Genomic DNA, 18,558 nt, shown 5'->3' with positions numbered 1-18,558 from the left:
GCTGACCTTCCGTTGGAAACCACTTGCATTTATACCTGTAAACGCAGCAGCTACATTGTCATTTATGTAAAGGCTTTAAACTGCGGTTGGTTTGTTGGTTTGTTTGTAACAAAATCTCACTATGTAGCCAAGGCTAAACTCAAACTTCATATCTATGTGTTTCCCAGGGGGGAGACTACAGCCTTTCCCCAGCTGTGCTTGAAAACATGTCGGACCACAAATGCCAGTTTTGTATTGTTATGTGAGAACATTAGACCTCAACAAACATCACCGGGTAGGGAAAAAGGAGGTGCTGTGGTGCCCTGAAAAATGTTTTCTTTTGTTGGATAAAACATTCTGTGATTCCATAATAGATTTTGCTATTGAAAGATTTTTAAAATGTTTCCTTTATTATTGTTGTATGCATATATATGTATGAGCATATATAATGTGTGTACATATGTGTGTGTATACATATACATATACACATATATACACACAGGATGTGGAGGGGGTATGCACATGCTGTGGTGCATGTGTGCAAGCTAGAGGACAACTCTGGAGGCAGTTCTCTTTCCACTGTCACATTGGTGTCAGGAACTGGAGCTAAGTGGCCAGGCTTGTGCCATCAACTCCTTCACCCACTGAACTATCTTGCTGGTCCTAGAGATGTTTTTGAGTTCTGCATTGTATCCTTTCGGAGTTTTTGTCTAGCTTTCTCTTTTCTTTATTTCTTTCTTTCCCTTTTTTTTCTTTGAGACTCAATATGTAGCTAAGGATGATCTTGAACATTTGGTCTTCTTGCCTTTATATCCAGAGAGCTAGCTGGGATTACAGGTATGTGCCACCCTGCCTTGAGTTATGTGGCTTGGGGACCGAAACCCTTGGACTTAATGCATAGTAGGCAAGCATTCTGCCAATTGGGCTATATCCTTAGCTCTTAGGCATCAAGTTTTCATGAGTCTGTTTATCTCTCCTTCATGTCAGTAAGTTTTTTTGTGGTTGTTGTATATATACATGTATGCATGTGCATATGTGCATAAAGGCCAGAGATTGACATCAGATGTCTTCCTTAGTTGTTCTTCTCCTTAATTTTTGAGACGGGGCCTTTGACTGGCCATATTGGGAAGCCCTGGGTTCCTCCTGTCCCTGTCTTCCTATGACTGAGATGACAAGCATGCTGCTGTACCTCCCTTTTGACCTAACTTCCCCGGTTCTTCGTGCTCGGGCAGCAAGCACTTTACCACATGAGCCATCCCTGCTCCCACCTGGCTCTCTGTAGGGCCGCAGAGGTGGCTCAGCAACTAAGAGCACTTGCTGCTCTTTAGGAGGGCCTGGACTTGATTCCCAGCATCCACATGTTGGCTCATGGTCATTTGTAACTCCAGTTTCAGGGAATCTGATGCTGTCTTTTGACCTCTGCAGGTACTAGGTACACATATGGTACACATACATATATGTAGGCAAAACACTAATATACATAAAATAAAATATTTTTTTTTATGAAATAGTTCTTTTGTTTGGTACATACGCATTTTAGGTTTTACTTTATTAGGTTGGCCTTGTTGAGACAGGGTGTCTTTGTTGGTCTAGAACTCACTATTTAGAGGAGGCTAGTCTCTAACTTGTGACAGTTCTGCTCCTGCTTCCCAGTGCGTGATTACAGGCAAGTGCAAGCATGCCAGGTGGGGCATGTGCATTTAGGGTAGCTGCTTCCTCTTGATGGCGTCACCTCATAGAAGGCCTTCTGGCTCTGTCTTCTCTGCTCTGCTGCCTCCTTTTCAGATTGAGTTATGGCCATTCCTTTCTTCGATGGATCACCTCTATGATCTAGCCTTTTTCTATATGTGTTTGTGTGATACTGAAATTTTATTTGTTTTTATTGTATGTGCCTTGAGTATTTTGCCTGTATGTATGTCTGTGCGTCACTTGTATGCATGCAGTATCCGTGGAGGCCAGAACAGGGCATTGGACCCCCTGTAACTGTAGTAACAGAGTTGTAAGCTGCCATGTGAGTGTAGCCAGTGCTCTTAACCTCTGAGTCACCTCTCCGACCCCCCACCCCACGTATTTTTTATTTTCATTTTATTTTTAATCATGTATACTTGTGTGTGTCTGTGTGTGACTGTGTGCACATGAATGCAGGTGTACCTGGAGGCCAGAGGCATCAGATCTGTTTGTGAGTTGTGAGCCGTTTAACATGGGCACCAGGAACAGAACTCTGGTCTTCTGGAAGAGCAGCACATACTCCAAATCACTGAGCCATCTCTTCAGGCACACTTTCTGGAAGTTTGTTTTTTATTTACTTGTTTATAAAGATTTATTTGTAGCTGGGCAATGATGGCACACACTTTCAATCCCAATACTTAGCAGGCAGAGGCAGGTAGATCTCTGTGAGTTGAAAGTTGGCCTAATCTACAGAGTGAGTCCCAAGGATAGCCAGGGCTGTTACACAGAGAAACTCTGTCTCAAAAAACCAAAGAAAAATATTTATTTATTTTTATTTTATGTATGAGTGTTTTGCTTGCATGTATTCTGTGTACCATGTGTGCCTGGTGGCTGCTGAGGCCAGAAGAGGGTATTTGAGTCCTGGAACTGGAGTTAGATGGTTGTGATCCTCCATGTGGGTTCCACGAACCAAACCCAGGTCTTCTGCAAGAGCAGCCAGTGCCTTTAACCTCTGAGCCATCTCAAATGAAGCTGGAAAGAGAGAAGATGAATGGGAACAGCCCTGTCTCAGGCATCAGTGATCCACAGTGATGAACCAGAGCACAGTGAACACTGCAGAGAAAGAGAAACCTGTGGTGGCCATCTCAGGAGCAATGTGTTTGTTCTTACTGTTTCAGTCTCAGTTTTTTACATCTTTTATTTAGTGATCTATATATGTATGCACACACACACATGTGCCTGCATGCATATTTGCCACAGCATGCAGGTAGAGGTCAGGGGACAACCTGCTGGACTTGGTTCTCTTTCCTTCGACGTGTGGGTCGTGGAGATCGAACTAAGACCTCAGAGTTGGTGGTAATTGCCTGAGCTGGTGAGTCATTTCACTGGCCCAGGTTCTTCTCACTGTGTAGCCTTGGCTGTCCTGGAACTCAACTATATAGACCAGGCTAGCCTCAAACTCGAAGAGATTCAGTTGTCTCTGCCTCCCAAGTCCTGGGATTAAAAGTGTGGGCCACCATGCCAGGTCTAGGAGGTTCTTTATAGTAAGAATATGTTCTTTGCCATCATGAATTTGCCTAATTTCAACTTTGAATTAAGGTTGGATTTTATTAAATAATTCATTTCTATGGAGGTGATCTAAAACTTTATCCTCTTAGTTAACCTTGTAATATACTAATTTCTGTTTATCACTTCTTATTTTTTCTTAATTTTTATAAACCATTTATTTGTGTATTTGTGAGTGTGTGGATGAGTGTACCACGTGCATGCAGGTGCCTTCAGAGGCCAGAAGAGGGCATTAGATACCCTAGAACCTAGTTAGGGTTAGTTATGACTTGATTGACATGAGTTCTGGGAACTGAAGCTGGGTCCTCTCAGTGTTAGCCTGCAAGGCATCTCTCCCACCCTGGCTGTCCTGGAACTCACTGTGTAGACCAGACTGGCCTGGCCTCGAACTCATAGAGATCCACCTACTTCTACCTCCAGAGTGCTGGGACTAAAGGCTTAAGCCACCATGCTTGGTGCTCTTTTTTATTTCAATTTTTATTTATCACTGCTGTGTGTGAGGGGGGCCACTTGTCATGGCATGTATGTGGAAGTCAAATGACAGCTGTGGATTTCGCTCTCGTTCCAAGCCATTGTGTAGATTCCCGAAGCTGAACTCAATTCATCGGGCTTTTAGAGCAAGACTTTTACCCACAGGACCATCCTGCCAGCCCCCAGTCGTCTTTCTTACTTAACTTTTACCTTTTGTTTGTTGATTTTCTCATGATCCTGGTCACTTAGTGCTTCTTCATGCAGCTTCTTCAGGTGCAGAGTTGGCCTAGATGTTCTTCTCATGACAAGCTTTGTTCTTTTCAAGACTCTCTGGCCACATAGACTGTGGTTCTCTGTTTCACTCTTCTGTGGATTTGATTTGTTCATGAAGTAGAATTGTGTCTTGTAAATTCTTGAAAAATTATAAAGAAAACTCTTTGGGTTAGAACTTCCTTAGATACTGACTGAAATTCCTTTATGGCAATAGGAAAATCCAAGTTTTGTTATTCCTTGTCAATTTTTCTGGAACTTGTCAATTTCACCTGTGAATTCAGATTGATTGGCATAAAGCTTGTTCTTGATGTGGCATAGGTCTTTTTTATTAATTTATTTATTTTTCTATTATCAGCTTGATACAGTATAAATTCTTATCCTAATAGTGAAATGTTTGATTGAGGCTTGCCCAGTGATTGAGTAAAACCAAAACTTATTATAAGCCACAGTCATCCTCGGGTTCCCCCTGCTATGTAGCCTCCCTGGTTCTGTGGGTTGCAGTCTGATTGTTCTTTATTTTATATCTAGAATCCACTTATGAGTGAGTACATACCATGTTTGTCCTTATGAGTCTGGGTTACCTCACTCAGGATGATATTTTCTGGTTCCATCCATTTTTTTTTTTAAGTGCAGGTGATTGAGTCAGAGGCTTCCCACACAAATGGCTTACACTGTATCTCTGAGCTGCGCCCTGCCTCATGGCTCTGTTCATCCTCAGCATCTAATTTGGCTTCTGTAGTAGCATTGCCTCTGTGTTGGTCCCTTGCTTCCTGAAGATTAGTTATTATTACAAGGGACACCTTTTGAGTTTCCTGGCTTTAATTCCTGCTATGTTTTACCTCTTTCCTTCACATTTCTTTGGTTCATTTTTCTGCTTCCTCTGATCTCTGGAGATGGAGCCTTTTTTCTACACAGACACCTAAGGCTCCAGGATTCTAGGGACCACACTGCCCTCCACAGACGGTGGCGCACTGTCATAGTGTTCCTTCATATAGTCGCTGACAGTCCAGCTGCTTATGGAGCAGTGCAAGCCCAACTCCAGGTGCTTGGGTATGTCACTGTCAGGCCTTTGCATCAGTGAGTGGCCTGTGGCCAGGTCTGGGAGTGAGGTGGACCCCATCTCTGTGTCCTGAGCGCCTGTGTCCAGGTCTGGGAGTGAGGTGGACCCCATCTCTGTGTCCTAAGCCCCTGTGTCCAGGTCTGGGAGTGAGGTAGACCCCATCTCTGTGTCCTGAGCGCCTGTGTCCTGTTCTGGGAGTGAGGTGGACCCCATCTCTGTGTCCTAAGCCCCTGTGTCCAGGTCTGGGAGTGAGGTAGACCCCATCTCTGTGTCCTAAGCGCCTGTGTCCAGGTCTGGGAGTGAGGTGGACCCCATCTCTGCTACCTAGGAATTTTCTTTCATCATTTGCGTTCTCATCATAGCCCTTGGATGATCTAAAGGAAGTTCTTTACTTTCTTCCTAGGGTTTTTGGTGTTTTTCAGGAACATTAGACCAGTTTAGCACTTTCTGGGAAGAATACACATGTGTTTTAAGGGGGGAGGAGAGCAAGTGAAAGTTGTTTTTCATTCATTCAAAAAATTTAACATGTAATCAATGGAAAATAAAATTCCATATTTTGCATTCATTTTTTTTCCTGCCAAGTTTAAAGTCCATCATGTTTGACCATCATGTTTCAGTGTGTCTCTGAAATTCCGTCTCATTTTAGGTGCTTGTGGGCCACAGCATGGAGTAGTGGGGTCCAGGCTGCCTCTGAGCTGAGGTCTGCCGGTCTGTTACAGCTTGATGAACAAGTGTGTGGGGCCCTTGGCACTACTTGAGTGTCACTGTTCACACTGTACACACACACACACCTGCACGGGCTCACATGCAGGCCACATGCTCACATGCATGCTGGCCGTGAGTCTTCTGTTCTCTGGCCACTCCAGCCTTTATTTTCTCTCTCTGTCGGGCTGCCCTGAGTTTTAAGCCCAGGTTGCTAGCTGGGTCCAGTGCACAGGAGCTCACATTCCCTGTAGGAGTGAACAAGTGAGTCTGTGAAGGGAGGGCCCTTGCCCTCCCCTGCTTGCAGGGCAGGTGGAGTGCCCACATCACAGGAGCACGTCCCACCAGGGCACTTACTCTGTGCGGCTCTTCTCGGTGCAGCTGGACGCCTGCTGAGAAGTGCGTGTCCCACTCTGTGAGGCTCTCTGCCAGGCTTTGTCCTAGTTGTGGGAAGCAGGGTAGGGGATACCCTCCTTCCTCACAAGATACATTCTAATAGGGAGGTCATAAGGCCTGTGAGTCCTGTTTCTTCCTGGCCTACCATTCTATACCCATGACTTAGCATGGGCTGCTCTGGTACCGTGGCTGATTTTGAGTTTTCAACTTTTGACAAATCCTGTGAGTTCAGGGGGGTGTCTCATTTTGACCTGGGGCTTCTTGTTTCCTGGTCCAATGGGAAGTATAATTTGGGGGCCCAAGATTAACTAGGCTCCGGTTCTCTCTGCCAAGCTGTGCCCATCCAAACTGGGGGGGAGGGGAGTGGTAACCCTCCCTTGGAGAGGCTTTGGAGTTGTAGCAGCTGGACTAGAGTAGAGCTTGGGAACCCTGAGCAAACATCTCTGGGTCTCCCCCCTGGCTGGGCCTAGCCACTGTACACTGGGCAGAGGCTGCTGGAGTCCCTGGTGTGGTCTGGTGGACAGAACTGAATCTTAGTCTTGGCCTGGGACACCTGCTGCCTGGCATGCCCTCCCCCTAGCCTCTACACTGGTATAATTAGCCCCATGACAGGTGCCATGGATCGAGTGCCTGGCCCAGCCCTAACCCAGTGATGCCCGGCCTCAGCCGACCTGCCTTGCCTGCTAGCCTGGGCTCCTGGCCCAAACCCTATCCCATGAGGTCCCCTGAGGCCTCAAGCCCCACCCTCCTTCCTCTGCTCCAAACACACCCACTGGAACAGAGACAGACAGACAGAGCAGACAGGCAGAGCCCCAGCAATGGCCTGGCCTCAGGCTCTGGGAATCCCCAGGCAGGTGCTGGCCCTGGCCCTGCCCTCAGTGCATGTCCAGGTGGAACAACTCTAGCCTGGTGGGCAGCTTACGGGGTCAGGGGGCTCTTACTGGGCTGTATCTGGCCTCCTCCCTGTGTGTAGCCATAGCGTCCGCTTAGCCCTACCAACCATTATTCTTCCCCAGTGCAAGAAGAAGCACACGCTGCTGTGTCCTGACTTTGCCCGCAAGGGTATTTGTCCCCGTGGTGACCAGTGCCAGCTGCTCCATCGTAACCAGAAGCGCCATGGCCGGCGGACAGCTGCACCTCCTACCCCAGGGCCCAGTGACGGGGCCCCCAGAAGCAGGGCCTCAGCTGGCCATGTACTCAGGTGACAGGTCATATGGGTGCTGCATATGTGAGCGTATGTGAACTGGAGGTGGCCCGTCCCTGCTCTAAGGACATTTAGGACCCTCTGGGGTAAAGTCTCACCCGAAAACGGTGGGCTTTAGATCCAAAAGGGAATCTCAGTCGGAGGCAAGAGCTCCTAAGATGCCTGTATTCTAGAACCCTAAATGTGGACAGAGTCACAAACACCCCCATGCATGGAGGCTTTCCGAAACCCTCTCCCTACTTGGTGGGAGGAGTATGCCCCTGGAGGATAGGGAAACCAGAACTGTGCCCATCTCCTATGGATTGTGGGGACTCCCTACAGATGAACCCTAGGCCCCTTAGATCTGTATAGACATGCCCAATAGCCTCTAGGGTTGGGTATGGAGGTGAGGGTCTAGAAGCCCTGTTTTAGGATAGGTGCCATGCAAATAATTGACAAGCACCCTCTCTCTCCAGTCTGTGGGAGAAGTCACCCACCCTCACAGTTGTTCCTTCCCCCTTTCATGCAGGAAGCACTCGACTGCTCAGCGCCCTGTCAGACAGATGTCCAGTGGTCTGGCCTCCAGAACCGAGGCCCCAGTCTCGCCCCCCGACTCCCCAAGGGTATTAGCCTCCACCTCTACCCTGTCTTCAAAGGCCACCGCTGCTTCCTCCCCTTCCTCCTCCCCCTCTCCTAGCTCCCCCACCCCATCCTTGGACCAGGAAGAAGCCGCCTCTGGGACAGGTGGGACGGGCTCAGGAACAGGCTCCAGCAGCCTCTGCAAGCTGCCGTCCTTCATCTCCCTGCGTTCCTCCCCGAGCCCAGGAAGCCAGAGCGGGCCCCAGTCCCCCAGGAGCCCCCGCACCAAGGACTCAGGTGAGCAGTCTAGCCCCTCCTGGATCTTTTAAAATGTGCACTTCAGAATGGCATCCCTGGGTGGGGCCTGGGAGTCAGTGTACCAGGTGCCCAGGGCAGGCCAGTGAGGAGCAAGCACAGCAGTGGCCGCCTTGAAGACCACCCCAGCGAGGGCTGATTTAATTAGAAAGCACCCATTTCTGTTAATTTGTTCTGGAAGATCACCGCACACTCCTGGAGAGAACAGATGTTCCCTCTCCCCAATGAGCGTTTGGGGCTTGGTAAATGGCTCCACTCAGCCTTGTTTAGGAGAGAAAAGAGGATTTTATGGCTGCAAACGACCCTTTCTGTAAACATTTTACAGCTCTCTGCGCGTTTGAGTGACGATAAACCCCACGCAGCTCGGCGGGCTGCAAATTTGCGACCATACGGCTATCATTTTATTGTCATATTTCACGGCCGTAACGTTAATGGAAGATGCTTGCTGCAGGCTTCTCTAACAGCCCCACTGAGCACACTGAAGCGCCTGCTGTAGGGGCTGCCTCCTGGTTACATCGTCCTTCTTGGGTGCAGAGTGGATGATACCAGGCCCTTGCCCAACTGGAACCTAGATGGGGCAACAGTTCCCTCCATGTAGGTGGCCGGCCACTGGCTAGTGAGCAGCTGCGGACCCCGAGGCAGCGTGTGTCTGTAAAGATCATGAACCCAAAAGTTAATCCCAGGACCAAAGGAGCCACAGGGTTCTTAAACCCGACATATAGTTTGGACAGACTAGAGGAGGGCTCCAGAAAGCTCCTGAGGCTTGTTCGGCCAGGAAGGGAGCTGGAGGGGCAGGTGCAGCTGAGCCTGGGACAGTATCTGGCAGGAAGCCTGGCTGTGCCTGTTGAAGCAGCCCCGAGGACAAATGGGGGCTAACCTGGCCGAGGCTGTTGAATCTGCAGGCCTGGGCCCAGCTGCCGGGCCTCACTCCTGTCTTTGGCTGGCTGGCCAGTGAATGGAATTAACAGCCCTGAAGAAAGGAACCCGCCATGAGAGAGGTCTACAGGGGCACGTGGGCCGTGCCCCAGAGCCACATTGAAATAGCTGTGGCCAGCGGGACACTGTCAGTCTGGGAGAGTGGCACAGAGCATTATGAAAAGAAAGCTCTCGCCAGGCAGGAGCCCTCAGGACATGCTACTCCGGGGACCCTCTCTTTCCTGCCCCTCCTGCCTCCAGGCCCTGTCAGCTTCTACTGGTCTTACTCCCCTCACCCCTTTGGGGCCACCTGCTTGCACCCATCTCAGTTTTCCATGTGGGAAGCACACCTGCCTTGTCTGTGTCTGCCAGCCCTGCTCCAGGTGTGAGTGTGGCATGTGCCTGCGTGTCTGCACACACCCGGTATTTATAGCTCAGCCTTCAGAGTGGTGTGCTCCCACCCGCGGGCCGCCCCCTGTACAGGGGCTACTGGCCCTCCTAAGCGGCCACCCAGCCCAGGAAGACCTTGCACTGGCCCAGTCCCTAGTCCCCTTCCCTCTCTGCCCCTCGGGGCCTGGCTGGTGGCAGGGACTGAAGGGGTAGATCAGAGCTGGAGGACAAGGGACTCCTTGCAGACCCTTGCTGCCTGCCAGGCCTGGGCTGGTAGTTTGCCCTGTCCTGAGCCTCAGCCAGAAACTTGGAGTGGGGAAGTTCCTTCTGGGCTGGAGTGGCTTGATGCTTGACCTTTGCTCTCTATGTAGGGAAGCCGCTCCACATCAAACCACGCCTGTGAGGCTCCCTGGGGACCAGCCCGCACCTACCTCAGACCCTCACCCCTGGAGAGGATGGAGGCTCTACCCACCACTGCTCCTGAGGAGAAGCAGCCTGCCACTGAGCCCAGCTGGGGCTATAAGCAGGGCACATAGCTCCTCCCATTTGGCTTACAGCCTTTGGAGGCCTTTGTGTGCCCAGGCCTTGTTCTCCTTCCTCAAGCCAAGGCCCTGTCCATTCCCTGTTCTCCCCCCCCCCCCAAGACACTCAGCCTCACACTAGGACTTACCCTGGCTCCCCACCCATCAGGGTGCCATGTGAGGTTCACCCCAGTCTGTCTCTTGTGGTGGATGTGGCAATAGCTGTAGGATTTGTGCCCAGCCCTCCCCATCCAGGACTCCTGCCCGGGGAAGAGGCCTGGCCAGGCTTCTCTGGTGGGCATTTGATGTTCAGCAATAAAGGTTTTATCCTGTGTCTAGTTGGTCTGTCTTGACTACTACATAACCACAGGACCCTGGACATACAAGAGAGGAGCCCTCTCCTACCTTTGGCAGGGCTAGTCCTGCTCTAACCAACTCTGGTGTGACTCAGGCTCGGAAGCAGCCTTTCCCCTTGGCCAAGTCAACACAAATGGGCTTTGCTGGCTTTCAGAGCATAATCTGATGTTATGTGGGACAGGCTGGGACCAAGGCAGAGGAGGAGAAGGCCTGGCTACCCTGGGGAGGAGCATGATTTGGAAAAGCTTCATCTTCAGGTGTCTCTAGCAGACTGGGTTGAGATCCTGGTTCCTTCTGCGTAGACACTGGATAGGGAAAACTGCACATAGGGTCATTCAAGTGCCCCTCCCAAGGTTGAGGCATGGACCGTCAAAGGATTTGCTTGCAGGCCCCGAGTGACGCAGGCCAGCAACCTCCTGGTGTGTGTACTGAACATTTGTATAGACCAGCTACTGCCCGTGCTGTAGTGTCGTGTGTGAGACACTGCCATGTGGCCTGGGCCCATGCTCCCCCCTGTGACTCAGAACCCCAGCCCTCAGCCTTCGCTGTACCAAGTCTGTCCTTCAGGATCCCGGTGCCCAGTCCACACACAGGTGGTAAAGACCTCTGCCCTCCAGGCTCTAGGAGATAAAAGTATGCCTTTTCACGCTCCACCACAGTCCTGCCAAGGCGGCGAGTTTCCTCACCTAGGCCTCCGTGAGAAAACACGTTTATCCACAAAAACTGTCCAGCATAGGCAGGCCTAGCCATGTACCCCGGCACCCCTCACCATCACCCTTTCACTCTTACTAAGGCCCACTGTGGAGAGTTCTCAGTAGAAGGGTGGGCTCTAAACCTGGACTAGTCCAAAGGAAAACCTGAGACTCAGCCATCAGTGAACGGATCAGAGTCCCCTGACACTGGACCCCTGGAGCTTGATGGGCAGGACCTGTAGGAGGGCCAAGGTGGGTTTCTTCCTGTCGACAAGTCCAACCCAGCCAGGTGTCCTTGCCTGGCATCAACTGTGGCTCCTCGATGCCTAACTAGGGGGTTGCCCTATGCCACCCACTACCTCGGCCTTAAGTGGACCCTCCTTCATTGTTTAGCCAGGGTTCCCATATGAGCACCAACAGAGGAGGTGGGGTGGGGCATGGAGGAGGCACACATTGCTGGACCAGTGGTAGAGTGCTTGCCTAGAATGTGAAACTAAGTCCACTGAAACGCAGTACCACCCATACCACAGCCACCCAGGGCCGTCTCTGTATTCTCCCTGTGCTTCTGGGGTACCCACCTATGAGACACTATGAAAAGAAAGTCTCTGGCAAACAGGCCTGTCTCCCTCCTCTCCCTGGGTAGGAGGAGGATCTGTCTCCCTCGGGTAGTCCTAGCTGCCGCAGGATACCAGGCTGCAGCGCTGACCTGTTCCCTGTTGCCCACCTCCTGCCCTAAGGCTGATCCTCCACAGGTTGGCCAAGGGCCCCTCAGGCTGGGATCCTTAAGCACTCTGGTTTCATAGGTAGGTTCTAGGCAAGCATACCCTCATGCTTTGTGCTCACTTCCCCAGTGAGCGCCACTGCAGTCCGGCTCCTGACCAGCCCAGTGGGCACCTGTACTCAACTAGTACTGGTATAGGCGGAGACAGACATTATAGGCACTGCTCTTCTGGCCCTTCCTCACCTTTTCCATATGCAGGACTTAGCAAGCACCTGACAGGCACATGCAGCCTCCAGACCATGGTGGATGAGCTGGAGATCTTCCACCTCGCAGGAGAGTGAGCAGCATGCAGCCAGTCCACACACGATCCGAGTCCCAAGGAACTAAGTGAGATGTGGGTGTATATGGGCAGCTGCCGGGGGTAGGGCCTGCTGGACAGGGTCATGCAGTAGGCACTCATGAGCCCCAAAGCTGGTCCCCTGAGGCTAGCAGGCCAACCTGTCCACCTCCCAGTTGAGAAACCTTCCAGCTGCATTGATCAGAGGGCCTAGATATTGCTTCCTCTGAGTGAAGGACCCAAGGGTAGAGAATAGGTGTATTTGTCATCCAATAGGCGTTGGAGCTGTTGAGCCGAGTAGCCCTTACACCGAGCCCAGTAGCAAGCAGCAGCCTTGAGTAGTCTCAGGAGGTAGGTGGTACTGGTTGTTTGGGGTGGCATGATGGGCACCCTAACCTTCCCATCACTTCTCACAGTCCAGTTCCCCTCTACTCGGAGCCCTTGAAGAATCCCTGGGCCACATGTGGTCTCCCAGGCTCCTCAACATCGCCCACAAGTCTGACCTTGATCCAGGTGCCCTGGCTATTCTGCCAAGCAGTCCGTCCCAGCCCAGGCTATCTCCCGGCATTCAGGGCTCACCCTTCCCTCTGCTCACGTCTGAGGCTCTCCTGTCTCCTCAGCTTTCCCCACACTTCACTCAGCCAACCCAGCAGCCTCCAGCCAGCACCCTAGAGTCAAACAAACAAACAAACAAAAAACCCTGTCGTAGATGAGACCACTGCTCAGTGCAGCCTGGGAAATGCCAACAGAAGCGAGTGCCAGGCCCTGCCTACTGTGTTCCTTCCTGACCTGACGCCCTGAAACAGTGAGTGAACACACTTTTTGAGGTGCTATGCTTATGATGGTTCTTGGCACACTGGGAGGGAATCAACATTCTCCTTTTGCTTTTTTTTTTTTTTTTTTATCTTTTTTTTGTTTGAGGCAGGGTTTTGGTTTTGGTGTGTGTGTGTGTGTGTGTGTGTGTGTGTGTGTGTGTGTGTGTGTGTGTGTGTGTGTTTAGCTCTGGCTGTCCTGGAACTTGGTCTGTTGACCAGGTTGGCCTTGAACTCAAGAGATCTGCCTGCCTCTGAATACTGGGATTAAAGGTGTGCGCCACCATACCTGGCTGCTTTTTTTTTTTTTTTTTCTTTTTTTTTTCTTACAGTAGGCAGGCAAAAAACAAAAAACAGGCCTGGAGGAGGCAGGCCGTCCAGTATCAGCATTTCTCTCCTCTACTCTTTGTGCCCAAGGCCACATGGGATGCAATGCCCAGACCTGTAGCTCATCCTTAAGACCCTAGGCTTCTGGGACTCAGCCTTTTACCAAGCTGTAGGAGACAGGGGCTGCTGAAACACTGGCTCACTTGGGAAGACCTCATGATCTATCTCAAAGACTCCCCGTTCGAGGCCAGCCTGGGCTACCAAGTGAGTTCCAGGAAAGGCGCAAAGCTACACAGAGAAACCCTGTCTCGGAAAAAAAATAAAAATAAAAAAAAAGACTCCCCTTTGCGCCCAGGTTCACCGATAGATACAGGTCGTCTTGGACAAAGCCTGTTACCGTTCACAGCCTGTTTTCTCATCTGTAGAATGGGCATATACACTGACATGGCTCTGGGTACCACCTCAGCACTACAGAGTCCCAAGCTATGTGTTCCAGCTATGCATCTCTGAAGCCTCCTCCTCTGGGACAGGCTGAGGGGAGACTTTTGTGGGGGAGCTGGGAGCTGTTCACTCCTAGCTGCCAGACAGTCTCCCTGTAAAATAGCAGGCACCTGGGGAGGGTGCAGGCAAAGCCTCTGGCATCGAGGCATCCTGGGATAGGTATCTTGTGAACATCCTTCCAGGCTTTTTTCTGTGCACAAATGGTTTACATTGAAGATTTTTATTTTTAATAGTTAAAGGAGTATAAACGCAATGAAGATAACAGAGGACAAAAACGCGGGCTCCGAGTCGTGCCCAGATGTTGCTCCTAAGTGCACTCCTTTTCCATCTTCTGTTGGGGTCAGGAATTCGGGGGGGGGGGTCCGCAGAGCTCACACCTCCTTGTCAGCAACCCTCCTTCTTCTTGTGTTTCTCTTGCGCTGAGTCTGCCTCCCAGTAGGTGTAGAGAGACATTCAGCGGGAGTGAAGATGGCAATCTGTTTTCCACCTGCCACCTCAACTCTGGCCCACCCTGCAAGGCGCCTCCAAACCGCAGTGGTGGGCAGCTGGGTCTGAGATTCCTTGTGGGCCCCTCTTGGCGTCCAGGCCTGTCAGCCCCACCGCATTCAATGGGCCCTCTACTCAGGTGGTTCCCCCCCGCCCGAAACCTGCTCCCCTAGCCCCATGGCGGTCCACAGGCATCTGTCCCTCTCCACCTACCACACCAGTCAGAGAGGCCTGCGGTTCCACCGTGCATCCCGCCGCCGCCCGAGGTGCCAGCAACTTTGTTGACTGAATTCCTGAACCCGTCCCAACCACAGGATAAAAATAGCCGGCGCTCCCGGGCAGCTCGGAGTCACCGGTGTCAGGATGGCTAGAGGTCCCCGTTCTGGGGACTCCAGGCCGGTCGTGCCGGGTGCGGGACACACACAGCCAGCTAGGCCACCTAACGGAACCGAGACGTCGAGGGAATCCCCTGGGCGCACCTTCACCGCACCCTCTGCTGCTGTGCGATCCTGGGACCTCAGGGCCCAGTTGGCAGAAGTCTGACGCTTGGTCTCGCGCCCTCCGCTGTGCAGTCCCACGCGGCGGCCACCAGGGGGCCCTGCCCACTCCTCTGGCCGGCGGCCCATCCCCACCCCTTCCCACAGCTGTTTCCCGCGGGAGATTGACAGCTGGGCTCCCGGTTGCCATGGGGATAAGCAAATGAGGGCGGCAGGGCTGGGCCTCCGATTGGCCCGGGGGCGCCGGCCCCCACCTGGGGAGGCGGGCCCAGGAGCGCGTCTCTATAAAGGCTTGCGCGGCTCGGCGCTGGGTCGAGGGAGGCGGGGCCGGCCGGCAGCGCGGGTGGGGCGCGGGGCGGGGCGGGAGAGCCCCGAGCGCGGCGGAGCCCGGGGCGCGGCCTCTGCACCCTCCAGGCTGGGACGGCAGAGGAGCAGGAGGAGGAGCGCAGGATCGGGCCCTTCGCCCGCCCGCAGCGGGCCGGGGGGCCGCCCGAGAGGCCTGGCCGGCGGCGCTCCCTAAGCGCAGCCCGGAGTTGACTGCACGAAACTTTTCCTGCACCCTTCGGCGGCGCGACCAGAGCCTGCGCCCACCGCGCACGAACCTCGGCCCGGAGGGGGGAGCTAGGGGGAGAGAGGCCCGCGGCTCCCCCCGCTCCCCCGCCGCCCGTCGGGGCGCGGCCGGGTGCGGCGGCGGGGCTGGGGCCCCGGGCGATGGCCGCGGAGCTGGCGATGGGCGCAGAGCTGCCCAGCAGCCCACTGGCCATCGAGTACGTCAACGACTTCGACCTGATGAAGTTCGAGGTGAAGAAGGAGCCGCCCGAGGCCGAGCGCTTCTGCCACCGCCTGCCGCCCGGCTCGCTGTCCTCGACGCCCCTCAGCACGCCCTGCTCTTCGGTGCCCTCTTCGCCCAGCTTCTGCGCACCCAGCCCGGGCACCGGCGGCGGCGGCGGCGGCGCGGGCGGCGGGGGCGGCGCGGCTCAGGCCGGGGGCGCCCCGGGGCCGCCGAGTGGAGGCCCCGGCGCTGTCGGGGGCGCCTCAGGAAAAGCGGTGCTGGAGGATCTGTACTGGATGAGCGGGTACCAGCACCACCTGAACCCCGAGGCGCTCAACCTGACGCCCGAGGACGCCGTGGAGGCGCTCATCGGCAGCGGCCACCACGGCGCGCACCACCCGGCGGCCGCTGCGGCCTATGAGGCCTTCCGGGGCCAGGGCTTCTCGGGCGGCGGTGGCGCGGACGACATGGGTGCCGGCCACCACCACGGCGCTCACCACGCTGCTCACCACCACCACTCTGCCCACCACCACCATCACCACCACCACCACCACGGCGGCGCGGGCCACCACGGCGGAGGCGCGGGTCACGGCGGAGGCGGCGCGGGCCACCACGTGCGCCTGGAGGAGCGCTTCTCCGACGACCAGCTGGTGTCCATGTCGGTGCGGGAGCTGAACCGGCAGCTCCGCGGCTTCAGCAAGGAGGAGGTCATCCGACTGAAACAGAAGCGGCGCACGCTCAAGAACCGCGGCTACGCGCAGTCGTGCCGCTTCAAGCGGGTGCAGCAGCGGCACATTCTGGAGAGCGAGAAGTGCCAGCTCCAGAGCCAGGTGGAGCAGCTGAAGCTGGAGGTGGGGCGTCTGGCCAAGGAGCGGGACCTGTACAAGGAGAAATACGAGAAGTTGGCGGGCCGGGGCGGCCCCGGGGGCGCGGGCGGGGCCGGCTTCCCTCGGGAGCCCTCGCCGGCGCAGGCTGGCCCCGGTGCAGCCAAAGGCGCGCCCGACTTCTTCCTGTGAGCGCCGGACCCTGGGCCTCGCCGCCGCCGGGGACAAGTTGGCGCAGGCCGCCCCGGCCTCGGCTCGGACTCTGAAGCCCGGGGCTCGCGCGCGCGCGCGGGCGGTGCAGCTGCCGTGGTCCTCCGGTCCGCCCTGTGCGTCCCGCCGCGAAGCTCCCGGCTCCAGGGAGCTACCGCGGTGCGCCACCTCCGCCGGGCCACCCGCTCTGAACGTCCGTCCTCGGGGTCGCCGTCTAGACGTGGTCGAGGTCCCTCGGCGCCCCGGGAAGGGTGAATACTAGCGAAGCCCGAGCCAGGTCTGACTTCCTCGGCCACGTTCACTTGTACAGACGTGGAGCGCAGTTCTGCGGCCCGACCTCCGCCCACCCGCAGCGGGGCCGCGCGGCCACCAGCTCCCGGTAGCCTCCGCCGGCCCTGCGCTCCTCCGTCGTCTTTCTTTCTGTCTCTCTTTCCCAGCCCTGTTTTTACTCCTCCTCCTCCTCCTTTTTAAAGCGGTCTTATTTTCGCAACAGGAATATTTATTTTGCTTGATAATTAGAAAACCCAGAGGCTCCCTCGGAGGTCGGCGAGTGCCCGCATGTGCCCTCGCTCGCTCGCTCGCTCCGAGGGGTCCGGCCCTGCCTGCCCTCCAGCCCGCTTGTCCCCACCCCGTCCGGTTCTCCCTACAGAGGAAGCCGAGGAACTTACCTGCGTGTCGGTCCCACTGCCCTGCTATAGTCGACTGGGGGAGGGGGGTGGGGGGTGGCCGTGCTCAGCCGGGTGGGGGCTGGCCCGGACTCCCGCGCTGCTATTTCTCTATGCACCAGATCGTATTTATGACTCCTGGGGAAATATATCTTATTTTAACCTTCCAGAGAATCGAAAGAATTTTAAAAAGTAATGCACAGTTCTAGAAGAAAAATTTTTAAAGAGGAGCTTAGGCCTGAACCTCCTGGCATGGGCGGGTGGTAAGGTGTTTTTATTTAATTTAAATGGTGTTTCGTTTGTGGAATCTTTTTTTTAAAACTTGGTCGCTTTTTTTGGACTAGCCAGGGGAGAGGCCCGGCGGTGGGCCCTCTCTAAGCTGGGCGCTTCGGCACGGGCTGAGATCTGGTTTTCTGAGGCTTGGCTCCGGTGCTCTGAGGCGCCTCCCGTCCTCTGCTGCTCCCAGGCGGCTCCTGCTGAGCCTTCTGAACAGGACGCTAGACAACTCGTTGAAAAAAAAAAATTGTGTCGTTGGTTTTTGTTGTGTTCTTTTTTTTTTTCCATTTGTTACGAAACTGAGGAAAGGAAAAATTAAAAAAAAAATAATAAATCTGTTTAGATCCAAAAGTCACTGGAACCTGGCTGATGTGTCTGTGGCTTTCATTTTTTACATGTTTCCCCTGGAATAGAAAAATATGGAAGTCCCTGGATTGAGTGTTACTTGAGCTGCGGTGTCCAGAGAGGCAAGAACAGGGAGAACTTGAGGAGGAGGCAAATGTATCTGTCAGTACCCAAGACAGCATTCTCTGGCTGGCCTTCTAGGAGCTGGGCTGCCATAGAGGCGAGGCAGGGCAGAGGCTGCAGGCGTCCTTGGTGGCGAGTTCAAGTGCATTGCAGCTGTGTTCTGGTGGCCCGAGCTGTCCTGGCTGTTCTTGCCAGCTGTCCCTCTCCCAGGGGTGGCCCAGCCTCTGTTCTCCAAAGCATGCAAGCCCAACCTGGGTAGTAAGAGAGATCTCTGAGAATCTCTCACCTTTCGAGGCTGTGGGCAGCTACAGACTTTTAGATGACAGTTCCCTCCCGTCGTGAGAGTGTAAAGGTCCGCAATTTGCAAATTTAGAGCCAGAGGGCTCCTGCCTAGACTGTGGCTCTGTCGGAAGTCGGAAGCTCTACATCCGTTGCACAGCAGCTTCGATCTTGAGACAATCCCCCGAGAGTTCAGTCTCCATCCCAGGTCCGAGAAAGGCAAATCACCTTTGTCCCCCGGCTCCTTTTGCCTTAGAATAAAACTCAGGGAGGGCACCGTAGGACCCCAGGCTGGGAGCAGCTGAGCCAGCGTTTG

At 54.1% G+C, this 18,558-nt stretch overlaps 2 protein-coding genes across 2 annotated transcripts in view; both read left to right on the top strand.

The window, feature by feature from the left end:
• Zc3h3 (zinc finger CCCH-type containing 3) overlaps positions 1-10,354 on the top strand; it is an 80,336-nt gene extending 69,982 nt beyond the window's left edge. Inside the window, 3 exon segments of the mRNA XM_037197562.1 lie at positions 7,132-7,316; positions 7,828-8,174; positions 9,869-10,354. Of these exon segments, the coding sequence (XP_037053457.1) occupies positions 7,132-7,316; positions 7,828-8,174; positions 9,869-9,900 (564 nt within the window). The 3' untranslated portion in view covers positions 9,901-10,354.
• Positions 10,355-15,068: 4,714 nt separating this feature from the next.
• Mafa (MAF bZIP transcription factor A) lies at positions 15,069-17,860 on the top strand. The gene has a single exon (XM_028859316.2). It carries the CDS (start codon positions 15,460-15,462, stop codon positions 16,534-16,536), a length of 1,077 nt encoding a protein of 358 aa, XP_028715149.1. The 5' UTR covers positions 15,069-15,459; the 3' UTR covers positions 16,537-17,860.
• Positions 17,861-18,558: the final 698 nt, after the last annotated feature.

This window comes from Peromyscus leucopus, chromosome 20 (assembly GCF_004664715.2).
Source record: "Peromyscus leucopus breed LL Stock chromosome 20, UCI_PerLeu_2.1, whole genome shotgun sequence".
In the NCBI taxonomy this organism is placed as follows: Eukaryota; Metazoa; Chordata; class Mammalia; order Rodentia; family Cricetidae; genus Peromyscus; species Peromyscus leucopus.
The sequence above is the reverse complement of the archived record's forward strand: the minus strand, read 5'-3'. Positions and strand labels throughout refer to the sequence as shown.

What these genes read in the sequence shown, in the direction of transcription:
- Mafa (XM_028859316.2), top strand. Translation starts at nt 15,460, where the DNA reads ATGGCCGCGGAGCTGGCGATGGGCGCAGAGCTGCCCAGCAGCCCACTG.